The sequence below is a fragment of the Rousettus aegyptiacus genome, unplaced genomic scaffold (assembly GCF_014176215.1).
Source record: "Rousettus aegyptiacus isolate mRouAeg1 unplaced genomic scaffold, mRouAeg1.p scaffold_m13_p_4, whole genome shotgun sequence".
In the NCBI taxonomy this organism is placed as follows: domain Eukaryota; kingdom Metazoa; phylum Chordata; class Mammalia; order Chiroptera; family Pteropodidae; genus Rousettus; species Rousettus aegyptiacus.
The window spans coordinates 21698119-21713457 of NW_023416307.1; the positions used below are offsets into that span (position 1 = coordinate 21698119).

At 41.6% G+C, this 15339-nt stretch overlaps 1 protein-coding gene across 9 annotated transcripts in view; it reads right to left on the reverse strand.

Moving 5' to 3' along the window:
- Positions 1-15339, reverse strand: part of VEPH1 (ventricular zone expressed PH domain containing 1) — a 211450-nt gene that overhangs the window by 115229 nt on the left and 80882 nt on the right. For all 9 annotated transcript variants that reach the window (XR_004950618.1, XR_004950617.1, XM_036219927.1 and 6 more), the window contains 2 exons: positions 13691-13857; positions 3104-3313 (listed from right to left, as the gene is read on the reverse strand). Coding sequence is in view for 7 of the 9 variants with exons in the window: in XM_036219927.1 (XP_036075820.1) it covers positions 3104-3313; positions 13691-13857 (377 nt within the window). In the remaining 2 variants the exon portion in view is untranslated. The remainder of the gene's footprint in view (positions 1-3103; positions 3314-13690; positions 13858-15339) is intronic.

Here is a 15339-nt window from a genome sequence, read left to right on the forward strand (position 1 = left end):
TTGCAGTTTCCTCCTCCATAGGTGTCCAGGATCATATACCAGATTTCTGCTCTCATGCCTACCTGAAAATGTACTGCAGTAATTTCCTGTTTCCTTCTGTAAAGAGGCTGGGCAGAAATATACATACATATATATCTTGCCTATTGGTTTTGGTCTTTAGGAATAGGGCTCCACACGATTTTAGAAAGTTGAACAGATTCACTCAAATGAAGCAGTTATTAGTTGCTTACACCACCATACTTATTCCTGGGTCATCTGAGCTTTGGCATTATTTAAAGCTAAAAGAAAGACTTTCTAATGGTGATATTTAAGCATTTGAAAGAAATAAGAAGGAGTATTATTCCTGAGTAAAGGAGCCTGACTGACATTTATAGGTACTTTTGTAAGGCTGATCCTAAATGAAATGGAATAATAGAATCCAAAAATATCAGAGCCAGAAGGGAGGTGCTCCTGTGCAAAACATTATTTTTTGAAGAGAGAGAAGAAACACCAAGAAATGAAATGACTTGATGAGCTGCAACAGAGACATTTCTGCCCTTCTCTCTCAATTAACTGGACATGTGGTCATTAGCATCCTGATGACATACTCCAGGCTCCCTTGCAGCTAGGTATGGTCACATGTGGCTTTGCTCCATTTTGCCAATGGGATATAAACCATAGGTTGTGTTTGACTGTTTGGAAGAGTCTTTTACCCCTTTTCTCCTCCTGCTGGCTTAAATACTGACTTGATAGGTGGAGATGAGTGGCCTTGGAGCATGATATGGAAGCCATGTGCTCTTTGGCATGCTCAAGAATGGTAAAACAACAAAGTAGAACAACCCTGGGTTTCTGCAACATAGAGTTCTAGACTAATTGCCTTCTAGAATTATTTACGTGCAAGAGATATGGATGTGGATATTTATTTAAACCACCGTTGTTTTCAATCTTTATGTTACTCTCAGCTACATCTAATCTAAACTGTTATAGTTTCCAGTAGCCTGGAAGAGTTTTTATTGATTAGCATGGCTTGATGGAGGAAGGGAAGATGGAGGATAGACAAGGCCTGATTCTAAGTCCAAAAGAGAAGATGTTTTAAATATTTTATGTCAAGTGATCTCAAATACTGATCCAGAAACAGTTGCATCAGAATTACGCTGGCAGAGGGTCCCTTAAATCCAGAGTTCTGGATCCTTTTCTTAGAGATTTTGATTTAGTAGATATTCTGTGGGGCCCAAGAACTTGTATTATTTAAAAAGCTCCCCAGGTAATCTTGATATCCAGATACATTTGGAAGAATTTGATTTAGAATTGTTCTCTGCTGGAGAGCCGAATCAGAACCACCAGAATTTTTTTTTTCTCCCTCAAACATAGATGCCTCCATGAGCACATGAGAATGAGAGACTGAAGGAGAGAGAATGAGAGCAAGAGAGAGAGGAGAGAGAATATTCTGATATCCCAAATTCTGAAATAAGTGATTTCTCATGCTTTTAGGATCCCTTCTTCACCCTGTACCCACCTGGAGTCACACAAATGTCTCCTAATAGACCATTCTCTTCCAGGTTTGCCTTAGTTCAGATGAACTTACAGTGACATAATTGTATGTGACTAATTTTCTTACGTAGTTACATTTTCTGTGGGAAATCACTTCTAATGTGCATTACTACACATTAATGAATCATAAATGTATTTCGGACACAAGGAACACCAATAAAGCATAGGAAGGGAACACTTTGTCAAGCTATCAGGGTCTCCCACAGCAGAAGTTGAATTTTTTGGTCCACAAAAAAATCAGCAGCGTCAGCAGATTTAGGCAAACAGCTGTCAGCTGAAGTTGGCAAAAGCACTTGGGCCCATCAGCAGGTCCTCCTGGCAGCAAAGGTGATGGCATGGGAAAGTTACCAGAAGGCACATTGTGTCAGGCGTGCGGCATTCCCAGCAGCAGTGGACAGAAAGGGATTAGACTAAGCAGCGTGTCAGTACCAAAGTAATCCTCTTACGAGCTCCAGCCTCACGCTGACATGTGCACACCGCCTGGGAGCTCGGCTCTGCCGCCTTCTTGGGGAAGCTAGAGGAGCAGGGTCCTCCACTAGGAGGAAGTCTAGCGTTCACTGGGCCCTCTGCAAATTTCAGCAGAACCGAAGATCCATTTTAAGACAAAATTGGAAGAGTGTCAAGGATATCGAGATCTAATTCCAGCCGCGTCACCAACTAATACAATCTGAGTCTGGGTAAGTGATGTAATCTCTCCAGTTTTTAATTTCCTCCTGTGTAGAATCAAGTAGTTGAGCTTGATGAACTATGAAATCCCTTTTAAAAGTCATACAATTATATATATATATATATATATATATATATATATATATATATATATGTCTTATAGGAAACTATATTATATGTCAGTGGGTGAAAGTAAATGCTTCTCTTAATTATATATTTGCTTTCACTTTTTAAACAAAAATCCTAAATCCCAACATAAAATCATCAGACATGTATGAGTGTGCACGCATGTATGCACACACCTTTCAGAACCTGAATCTCTGTAACTTCTTTCTTAGTCGCCTAATCCCCACAAGCTCTGATGGCATCCTGTTATCCCTGCTAAAAGATCTCATTATGCAAATATTTAGGCTAGGACTTCTAAACATCCACAAACAGTTTACTTCACTCTCCCAAATAATGTCGCCCAGAGGGCTGGAAACACACTGAGACCAGGCTTATTGACAGGATAGCTATGGGTTCTTATTAACAGGTAGTCTCTGAGACCTAACTCTGTGCTTACTGATGGCCTCCTGGGTTAAGCAGATCTGCGGCCAGAAATGAGATGAAATCCTTTTCTAGGTTATTGCTATAAAAAGTGGTCTTGAATCTCTCATAGTGCTGTCTCCATTTTAACCCTTCCCTTTCCTCAGGAGATACCCCAGTAACAAAATTCTCACTTCCTGAACCTTCCACATAGTCTTGCTACTATGCACCCTTGATCCATAGGCCGCTGTTCACACAAAAGATTTGAAAGAGAAACGGGAACTCTCGGAAGTCCCAGGAAAAATTCATAGGTCATAGAACTCCAATAAATTAAGTGCCAAAAGAATTTAGGGAAATGGAGAGGAAAAAAAGCCAAACTTACTTCATCCACATGCCCAACGGCTCCATAGATTCTTGCCACCTGTCCAATGAGGTAGGGTAATCTCTCACTAATTTCCTTCAACATTGGAAGAAAACTGTTCAGGGCTAGTGGTTCGTAGCCCACTATCTCTATGAGGATGTTTAGGATGACGTCATTATGGGCCGAGTCCTTTAAATGCCCGATTAGGAAAGGAACACACTTCTGAACCACCTACAAGAAGAAAGGAAGGGAGGAGAGGAAAAAGAGAAGGAAGGAGATTCATTAAATCAGACTCAATCTAATATTTTTTGTATTCAATCGGAACTCCACACGTTCTGAGATTATTACCCTCATTGGAACTCAAGCTAATGTCTCAAGTCTGGAATTTAAAATTTACTATAAAATTACAGAGGCTTCCGTTTCTTTTTCTTTTTATCTGTGCTACTGAAGAGTGAAGTTTACAAGTGCTCAGGTACTGCTATTCGTAAACCCAGTTTTGACATATTATGTCCCCATGAGGAATGTTATATTTCCACAAAACTGCCACAAAAGCTGCAATTTAGGGGGCAATACAAGTACATAAGAAATTCTTGATGACTTTAATCAAAGCCTTCAAATTGGAGAAATGTGGTTTGGAAATATTTAATAATAAAAATAAGAAGGCAGAAAATAATTCTCACATTTTCTTCAGTTTTTTATTTTTATTACAAAAATGTAACAAGGTCAAGAATTATTAAAGTAAAATCATTTCTACCATATTCCCACACACTAACGTTTCTTTCTATATTTTAATGCTTTTGTGAATATAAGGATGCAATAATTCATGTTAAGTAAAAATGTGACTTTTTGTGGAATAAAGTCATTATGTTATACAGACATGTTGCACACTGATAATGTCATGAATTTTATCTGCTAAAATAAAAGAATTAGAAAGGACAACCTGCGGAAAAACTGAATGATAAAATTAAAAACCATTTGCCCATCCGTATTTCTGCTATACTTACTTCTTTTGCTTGTTGTTGGTATGCTTTTTTGGTTTATTACTTTTTCAGGAAGGTAGACTTGGAATAGCCTCCAGTATTAAAACTGAATCTGATGCACAGCTCAACTCACTGAACTCATAACCTGCCACCTGCCCGAAACCTGCTTTTCTTACCTCTCTAGCCACAAGCGTCTCCTTTCTCCATAAGTGACACTATTATCTGCCTGGGTTCTCAAGCCAGGAAACCGGAACTCATTTTTGATGACTGCTTTTCCTTCACAGCAGCCTCAACCATCAAGTCCTATTGATTCCACCTCCCAAGGATCCCATAGATCTGTCCACTTCCCTCTATTTTCATTCATCTGTCTGCCCATTCATTCACAAATATTTTTTGAGTCCTTTCTATTTGTAAAGTACAGTTCTAGGTACTGGAGTTACAGTTGTTAACAAGTGAGACAGGTTCCTGACTTCATAGACTAATTCGCTCTCTAGTAGAGGAGACATTTTGTAAGACAAATAATTACAACAGAAACACATATATTAAACTTATTAATAAATTCCATATAGGGAAATACAGGATGCTGTGAGAGACTGTTCCAGAGTCCTAATTTAGGCCAGAGATCAGGGACATCCTCGCTCAGCAGGGACATTTAAGCTGAGATCAATGATCCAATCGCTCAACATTTGGGTTATTCCAACAACCTCTTAACTGTTCTCTCTGCCTCCAGTCTTGCTTATCTAATCCCTTCTCCACCCGGGGCCACAGTGGTGACCCCTCCCTGCTTAAAATACTTCATTAATTTGGCACTGTTCTCAAGATAGAGGCTTAACATTTCTTTTCTGAAGTGTCTCCCATCTACCTTTTTAGACTTATTCCTACACCTACCTATTCTACTCTCTCCCCATCCAGACCACATCACATAGCACATTTTAACCAGGCTGACATTTTTTAAGTTTTCTTGACTGGTTAACTTTTCTCTTGCAACTGGGATGTTACTCATGTGAGTTACTCTGCCAGTATTTCTATCGCTCCCATTTTTCTGGATAACCCCAATCATTCTTGAAGTCTCAGATTAGCTGTTACTTCCTTAAAAAGTCTTCCTGAACTTCCTTCTTCTTCTCCTCTCAGTTTCATGGCCCTGCTGAAGCTGCTACAATACCCTAAATGGCTCTGGCAGGTCCTTTTTATGCTGTCTTCTTATTGCTGGTCAGGATGTCTGTCTTGTAGGCTGGATTGAAAGCTCCACAAGGTCAAGAATCGTTTCTATTTTGTACACCATTGTATACACAATGCCAGCACAGAGCCTAACCAGAGGGTGAGTCAATGAAATATTTGAGGAGCAAATCAAGGAAAGGCAAATCTAAGTGATTTTACAGGGTTGCATTTGGATAATCCCTCAGCCCTTCACCATAGCACTTAAATAGTACATAATGCTTAAACATATTTACTGTCATTTGTCATATACAACAACTAACATAAAAGGGGACAGTTTTGAGATAACTAAAATTATACTACCTGTAAATTTAAACTTATATTCATATCTAGTACCTGTGGATGAAAGGACTGGACTAGTTTCTGGTACGTGGCACAGATGAATGAACAGTTCAATAAATGCTGCCTGTGCATTGGGAGTGATTATATGTCCTTCAGGAGAAACCATGAGAGGTTCCTGGCACGTACGGCAGATGTGACAGCCAGCTGCTCTGGGTTCAGGGCAGCATACTTAACCTGAGGCTTTTAGGAATGGAAAGTGCTTACATGTTTCCTGTTGCATTCTATAACCTTCCATTTTCCCAGGCCTTACTCTCCATAGCCTATTCCTGGAAGACCAAGGTATCTGTGACATGCCATGCCATTTTAATTCAAATTCCACATGCAGAGTTGTGACATGCATTTACCCCCAGCCATGCAAAAGTAGATCAGTTGCCCCAGAAAGAAAAATAAAAAAACGAAAAGGAAAGACAGAGGAAAAAAAAGGAGAGAGAAAGCGAAAAAGAAGGTTGAAGGCAAATACATAGGCCTGGGCAGAGGTAAATGCACAAGAGGAGCACAGAGAAGAGACACCTTGGTTACCGTAAAGAAACTAATACCAATTCTACCAGTTAAAGAAAAGTCGACTCTTTTGCTATAATTTCCTGATAACCCAAAGTTTATTATGATAATGCTAGAAAAGATAGATATTTCTTGAAGTTTATCATACACATGCAAGAGAAGTTGCGCTTTGGGCTTTAGATAGATTATTCTTAGATAAGGAAGAATTTTATTTTCCAAACACAGGGCATTTCCTTAGCTTAGTCTCTCAGTGCTGCCACACTGGGGGCTGCTTCGTGGCTCAGAGAAAGCCAAGTTATTGCTGAGAGCAGAGTAGCCACTCAGACAACATAGACAGCCAGGAGAGAGCAGGTCGACATGGCCTTGGTTCAGGAAATATGCCACATTCCATGGACCATTGAAAGACCTTCCCAACTGGACTCCTAACTTCAAGCATCTCTCACTTCTGTTCAGCCTCCTCACTGCCGTCAAGAGTCACTGTCCTAAAACCCCATCTGATCACGTCAAGACTTCAAAGATTTCCCATAGCACGTGGCCAGAATCCCAACGCCACAGCATTCCGGGGGTCTTCCTTGGTGGGCATATCTGCTGCCTCTTCCCCTCTGAACCCTCTGACTCGACAAGCCACTGAATACTCACAGTGGCTTGAACATGGAGTGAACTCTCATACTTTCAAAGCCAACCTCAAATATCTCTACTTCTGGGAAGAGCTCTCTCCCACCCCTCCTAACACATGCAGGACCTAGAAGCCCCCAGACCACAAATGCAAATATTCAGCAGCTATAAAAAATAACATTCCTTCATTCTACCTGACACACAGATCTTTATAACAGTGGGAGGCTTGATTTGAATTTAGAATTTTTGGCTTCTGTTGAAGAAACAGGGAGAAATGATCCTTTGCCCCCATTCCTTGCCACTCCCTTCTCTTCCTACCCCTGGCCTTGCCCCACAAAGAATCTCTGATGCACATATGTGGATACATCAGCCCACGGCTCATCTAGGCCACCCCTCAGGCCTGTGGGGTGACACTGTTGGCATGGCCTGTCCTCAGGGTAATAGACTCAAGTACAAGGCCTGTAAGCAGGATGGAGATATATAGAAAGGGGATCCCAAGATCCCAGCTACCCAGACTGTGCTACCTAGTGACCCAGTTACTTAGGTGAGACAGTAGATGGAAAATGGAAGCACAGGTAGAGTTGGGCCAGACTGGAACCCTCTAATGCAAGTAGCCCAGGGGAGGGTCTTATTCCTGGCTTCTCTGGTCCTTCCTGAAAACAATTAATCACTGCCATTTCTGTGCTCCCACAGCAGTCTACTGACAAGTTTAGCATCTTGTCATCGAACTAAAGTTTTACAAACACAGCTCATCACAAGCACCTTGAGAGTAGGGCCATCTGAAAACATAGCACCATAACTTAATTGGCAGCCAATGACATTTAAATTCTTATGTATAGAATAAAAGGTAGAGCTACTGTGCATGTGTGTGTGTGTGTGTGTGTGTGTGTGTGAGTGTGCGTATGCATGTGTAAATGTATTCACTCTGAAATCAGTCCTCAAGCTCAATTTTTTCTTTCAGTTAATTTGTCTAGCAATAAAAATCTCAACTAATTTCCAGAAATCTATACAATAACTGCCACTCTTTTCATTTACTACTTACTCCCACTGTACTGACAAAATACATATTCTGAAAACTATAATTCTGCTTCAAACACTTTTTTAGAACAGTTTATATATTTCATCACTTTATCTTCTTAATGTTCTGCAACTGGCTTCTTATTTTAAATACCGAAAGTGACCTCTGAGTAATGTCAGCTTGCAAATACCATGTTTGGTGCTGCAGGATTAAGTACATGAATACGAATGCTCTGTGTCGCCGAGAGAAATACTAGAAAATGACTCTCTTTACTAGGGATCAGAATGCAAAAGTAGTTCCTCTGGGTCTGGACATTAATCAGCAGAAGGCTGAACTTGCCAGTGCTGCCACTCAATTCTGTATGGTGAGGGCTAGAAGCCCATGTCCTGGGAATAATAACAGATATGCTCATATGTGTTACTAAATTCTGTTCCTTTCGTTAGCCAGACTACTGCATAATTCATGGCAGCCAAGAATACGGACTTAGCCCCAGAAGGCCATTGACCACACAGCTTTTTCCTATAAATGAACTCTGAGAATTCTCTGGAGGTTCCAGCCATGAATCACCAACCAGGAACTGCCTGTCTCCATGCAGGAAGATTGGTTTCCTGAGAAAGGGATACCCAGAGGGCATGATGAGGGAAGGGCACCCACCTGCCTGGCCAGCCACATCAGAAACTGACAGATGTTTGGATGTTGACACTACGCCACCTTCATAATCTCATGAGCTATTCAGCTATATGTACAGAATTTTTTTTTCAAGGGCAGCTGTTTACCCTCCAATTCTAGAGAGCCAGGTGATTACCAGGTACAAAAGGTAGGAGTGAAGAGGGCATTCAAAACAGCACGAAACATTCCTGTACATTGCTCTCATTGGAGAACACACTCAGTTTACTTTTGAGTTACAGAGAATTGGCAGAGCTTTCACACAGAAAAAAAAAAAGCTCCACTTTAGTATAAGTTTCACAAGGTCAAAAACCTCCTTATTCAGTTTCTCATTTCATCTGAAATCGAATTAACTAGACTTGCATCGACGGTCCCAGTGCACATTTCTGATTGTTGTGAGTTATTTCACTTTCCTCTCTCAGTAAACCCTTTTGCTATCTTCCTCTCATTCTCCTTGCCCACTGTCTATGTAAGAGAGAGAAGGTGAATCAGGAATTTCTCTAGCTCGCTGCCTGTGTACCACGGCAATCAAGTGTGAGCTCACGGAGAACTAAGAGATGACGGAGGCAAGAGGAGGGGATGCTTTCACAAGGAGGGAAGCGTCGATGGGAAGCAAAGGCTTGGGCAGTTCCCCTGTCACAACCTCTTTGCACCAGTTAGGATCTTGGCACAGGTGGGGTTTGACCACATCACTATGAGGCTTCTTTGTTCTTGAATCCATGCTCAACGCTTACAATACCTACAGGAATCTGTTTTTACCCTCTCCTCCTCATTCAGTTCAATTTTCCTTCTCTTGTCTAGCTACAATGTACCTTGGCCTTACCTGGATGGCTTTGGGAAAGTGATCTAGCCAGTGTTAGTCCCAGGTTTTTTTGTAAATGGCAGTCTTAGGGAAGGTAGTATGACCATAACAGTCAGTTGGAACAAGGGCATTGCTCATAAAAAAAATTGGAGAGTCTAATAAGGTGGGGGTGAGGCATGAAAAGCCACCTCCTCAAGTCACTCTTTGGTAAGACCACCTTCCTGACCTTTCCAAACTTTAACTTCTCTGTTTATGGAATAAAAATTCTGTTGTGGGAATAAGTGAGATAATGTCTATAGAAGACCTACACCATGCCTACTACCTGGTATAAGCTTCGCTACTGTTAGTGCCCCTTGATCCCCCTCCCCTGCCCTCTGTAACCAGCTGAGAACACCGCTCTCTTCTCAAGTGGAGGCTGCCTGGTTACTTCCCCAGGCCAAGGAGAAGGGAGTTGGGAATCAGAGTCCTGGACCTGTCACTTATTTCTTACTATCTGTGTGAGAAGGGGCAAATTAACCTCTCAGAGCATCTATTTCGATGGTATAAAATATACCAGAAAAAAAATAACACATTATGGAGGTATTAGGGGGTTTAAGTGAGATATCAGATATTAAAAAGTGTCCTTTGTGAATGACAAAGTACTTTGTGAATTTAGGCACTAATAACACTAACTTATCCATGTTAATAAATATTCACAAAGTGACTTCTGGATGCCAGATACCATGCTAGGTGTCAGGGACACAGTTGAATGAGATGGTCCTCATGTCTCAAGCATTTGCATCACAGCCAAGGTGATCCAGAGGGAGAGAGACAAGTAGAGACAATGTGAAATTTGCTATGGCACGGGTTGGGGGAAGAAGTCAGAGAAGATTCCTGGCAGGAAAGTGACATCTAAGCAGCTGTCTAAAGGACCAGGAATAGTCAGCCCAGAGAGGACGGCGGTGGGGAAGCATGCTCTGAGAGGAGAACGTAGCACGTGTGTGAAGCCCAGTGCCCTGGGAAAGAGAGCTCGCCTGCGGGCCCCTGGGACGGTTGAGCTGTTCAACCAGGGGCCTAATTTTAAATGCCTCATAAGTCCTTGTCTGCCTCTCTGGGCAGCCGTTGAAGGGCTGTAACCAGGGGTGTGACTGGATCGCTTTGACGGTTCCACCTGGTGCTACCTTCAGTCTTGGACCCCAACTTTTTTTTGGGGGGGTCACCCAAGTCCTTTCCCCTCTCTCTTCCTGTAAAAACATGCTTTCGTGTTGCTCCTGCTCTCAGGCTGCAGATAACATGTAATGCCGGTTGCCTCCTTTACAAAATCAAGTTTGGCCTTTAAGTCACCGTTCCCTATTTCCCATGTCACCTACCTTTGGTGGGCAGAGTAATGACTCCCCGAAGATGTCTATAGCCTAATCCCCAAAACCTATGAATCTCTTCCCTTACGTGGCCACAGGGATTTTATAGATGTGATTAACTTGAGGGCACTGAGCCGTGAGATGATCCCAGATTACCTGGGCGGCCTCCATGTAATCACAAGGGCCCTTAGAAGAGGGAGGGAGTATGGTCAGGGTCCGAGAATGCCACGTGATGAGAAAAGCAGAAGTGAGAGAGGCAGACAGCCTCTTGCAGTTGGAAAAGGCAAGGGAACCGATTCTCTTCTGGAGTCTCCCCCTGCTGACACATTTTGGACTTCTGATCTTCAGAATTGTGAGATAATAAATTTGTGCTGTTTAAATCACTAAGTTTGTGGTACTTTGTTATAGCAGCGATAGGAAACGACTACACCACTCTTTCTGTACCCCCTCACTCGGAGCCTCTTTTGAGATGATCCAGTGATCCCTTGACTCCATGCCTCGTCTACACTCTGCTGTAGCTTTGCTCATCTTTTCTGTCCTCAGTCCTTTCTGAAATTAATTCCTTTACTTGCGCTCTGCAATTCATTCTCTAACTTCCTCTAGCACCTTGATATTATCTAATATTTCCTCTCACATCTTCGATCTCTTTATTCATATTAGGTTTCTTTTTAGCCCTCTTTATTTTCTCTAAACTTCCCCACTCATGGTCATTTCCTATGCTCCCTTTCCATACAGAATCCACAATAATGCCTTCTACTCTCCATCCCACCTCCACAGGCACTGCCCCTCACGGGTCACTCGTGAGTTGCCAAATCTAAGGAAAATTGTCATCCCCACCCAGGCTCCTTTACTTCTCTAGATCATGACTCTGTTCAGCCATTTCTCTGCTTTGGGAGACCACAACGTATCTTTTCCTGGGTCTTCATGGTGTCCACATTTTTTGGTCTCTTTTGCTCATTTACTCATTTCCGAATTTAACAACTTTTTATCGAAACCCTACATGTGCCCTGCGCCATACCAGGAAGTGCATACAGATATGCAGATACAGGTTCTGTACTCCTCAAGGAGTTTACGGGGCGCTAGAAGAGACAGACAAGCAAAAATAATGAAAACGCAGCCTTCTAAGGGCAAGAGTGAAGATGCATACCAGGTAACACAGAGGTTCCCAGTCCTCTGCCCAACTGCCAGCCTTGCTACTCAAAGTGTGGTCCCTGAAGCGTCAGGAGTAGTGTCACCTGGAAACTTGTAAAAGAACAGAATTGGGACCCCGATTCCAGATCTACTGAATTGACATTTCTGGGGGTGGGACTTAAGCCTGCCCTCCAGTGTCTGGGACTCCCGGCCCTGTCTCTACTTCCTGAGGCCCTTCGCTTCTCTGCTCCACCCGGAACAAAACTACACATCCTTCCAGGTGTGGCGCGGAAGCCCTCCCCTCGTGGGTCTGCATGACACACATGACCTATTTCCCCCGAGGCAGAATTCAAATGCCCCCCCGCCCCTGTTTATTTTATTTGCAGAACACTTGTCACCCTGTTTAATGCAGTTTGGTTTTATGAATGTTTTCTGAGAGCTATCAGATACTATGCCAAGGTCTGTGATCCAGAAGAAAAGTAATTCCTTACCACAAGAAGCTTGCAATCTATTGTGGTTAACTGTGCATATGACCATTCTTGCCTGCCTTTCTTTAGATAATTTGAATGTTGAATCCAAATATTGCAGTCTTTACCTTAGTTGCTGACTGGGTTTTCAGGGAATAGATATTGACATTATGACACAGTGATAGATAATAAAGCATAGATGCAACCATAACTGATGTAACCTTGACTGTTAATCTTCACTGCACACATGTGTTGGCACTCTGCACAACCCATTTCTACTTTCCCCTTCCTGGCAGCCTCAAGTTTCTATCTGAGTACCCTCGGGGTTCAGGAGGAGCTTCCAGGGAAGAGGATGTGTCATAGACGGAGAACGTCAGGGCTTTTGCTTGGATGTTGGTGGTGGTGGTGGAGACAGAGGAAGCAAAGTGCCTAGAGAGCCCCTAACACCTCTCTGGAGCCAGCCAGTTGAAAGCATGCAGAAAATGGAAGCCAAAACCTAGAGATCAAATTTGAGAAATGGAGAGAAACTGTTCTGTTCATATTATTTGAGTCCCTGGATCGAGTCCCATCTGAAGGATTCTTTTCCTATTACATTAACTAATAAATTTCTTTTATCGTTTAAACCACGATGGGTTGGGTGTTATGTTACTGATAATCACAAGCATCCTAATAATTATAATCTTTTACTAGAATCTGAAGAATAATGACTAATTTACTATTTTAAAAAAAGGCCTTTGCTCTCAATATGGGCTGATTTCCCCATAAATCGAGGCATGCGTAGGTCTTTCCCTTGGCTCTGTCTGAGAAACCACAGATTCCTAGGACTGCATGGCCACACTAAACTTTCACTAAAGCCATCCTGCAATGGCTACATGTTTACATATTTGTTGTATTACTGTACGTGTGATGGTTAATTTCAGCCTTACTGGGTTAAATATTAATCTGAGTGTTTTCAGATATGATTGGCATGTAAATAAGTAGCATGAGTAAAGCCCACCCCATTCATCTGGGGCCTAAATATGACCGTTTGAACTGGGACTTCAGCCCTCTCTTGCCCTAGGACTGGTACTTACACCATCAGCCCTCAGGTTCTCAGGCTTTCGGACTCTGCACTAGGACTCACACCATCAGTTTTTCAGTTTCTCAGGCCTTCAGGCTGAGAGTGGAACTATACCATTCGCCTCTTGGGTCCTCAGCTCGTAGATGACAGACTGTGGGACTTCTCAGCCTCCATAATCGCGTTAGCCAATTATTCATTATAAACATATATATGTACACACACATGTGCGCATGCGCGCGCACGCACACACACACACACACACATCCTATTGGTTATGTTTCTCTGGAGAACCTAGGAAAGTACCCAATTTCTGCCATCATCTCCTGACTTTTAGGTACTAGGAAAAGTAGATGAGTGCTTTCATTTAAAAATGGGCATGTGTAGACATATACAAGAAAACCTGAAGCACACATCCTGCTCACATCCCCAAACCATGCCCGGTTGCGTGACCCATCACACATACAATGTGATCTTTACCTCTGGCTGCTTTCTCTTTGCAGCTACGTGCAAAAGCCGTAGAAGATGGTACTGTTCTGGCTGTTCCAGCTGAGACATCAAGGCCAGCAGTTCTGCCAGGTGTCCATTAATTGGCTGAGGCTGCTTTTCATACACAGCAGGTAATACCCTCAACAACATGGTGTTACCTGTTGAGGAAACAATAAAGGGAATGATGACTATCAGCCTATGAGCAATAGAAATAACACTATTGCCAAAGCGAAAACTCACTTTGCATTTACTCATACATTATAATGAGCTGATGTCCAAATCTTCTGCTGAAAATAACACAGTACCTTGTGCTACATTTTTTTCCCCCAAAAAATCACAAAAGCACAATTTAAACTGATTCCATAAAAGGGAATATTTTATGATATGATCAGCATTATCATCTAATGAAAATTTTTCCTGAGTAATGCACCATGGGGAAAAAGGAAACTTTGACAGTAACCAGACCACGCCCTTGAGAAGGAAACAGTTCCACTAAAGAATTCCTGATGAGAACATTTGGATGCTGTTTAAGTGAAAACTAAGCAATGTCATAAGCATGAACCTAAATGAAACTGAACGAAAACAAAAAAGTGCAAAGGAATGTATTCACGTTCCTGAGAGATACAGGCATGATCTGGAATATGGAAACTATGCCTTATTTTTATGAATAGTTAGAAAAGTAGCAATGCAAATTTAAATCCCTAATTTCTGCACTATTTCAAGAGAAGTTTAGAGTCAGCTTGTTTGTCACATGTGATTTGCTTCAATGACATGTATGAACAACTGGATTTAAATGGCAAAATCTCAAGAAAAAATATTACGTAAACTACAGGGATTTATCTGCAAACAACATATGGGAAACATCTGCCTATCACTTTACAGTGAATTTTTTCTCAAAATCTTCTCAAGTACTTAAATGTCTCAGAAATGGTTCCTAGAGATTTCTTGAAAAAGAATTTTCTTGCCTTTATTTACTTTAAACTTGGTTTTGTATGTAGCAGACATACACAGAAAGAATCAAAGAAGCAGTGATTACACATATGTAGACCTTTATTAAATGATGGGGACAAGCCTATCTACAAAGGACATTCAGATATGAGAATTAAGGAAAGAAGGCCAACATTTTCAGAATGTCAGTAGCTAAATTTAATGAAGGGCTGATTTGGGATCAAATTGAATGTATTTGGGTGACCATAAATAATGAGAATTGCTTTTTCCACATGTGGTTCATAGAATTAGTCTCAAACAGATTTTAGTTAGATGCCCAAAAAGTGCAAGGTATTGGAAATAGTAAGGATTTTCTTATATATAAAAAAAGTTTGTCTGTTGGAAAAAATATTGTTTTATTTTGTTTCTTTGTTTTCTGTTTATTTTTACTAAGAGCATTTCCTTAAAGAATCAGAAATTTTAAATGTAAATCCTGATCTATACAGAGCACATTAAATCATAGAGTTTAGTTACACGGGTGACTGATCAACTGCTGAAAATGGTCATGATAGATGGGACTCTCACTGGAGCGGAAGATAGGAAATTGGTGTAGGCCTTTTGGTATATTACTCCCCAGAGGCCTTGGGAGCCTTGAAGGGAAAAACCTCATATTAGTCATTTTCAGCTGATTTGAACTTCAATCGAATAATACA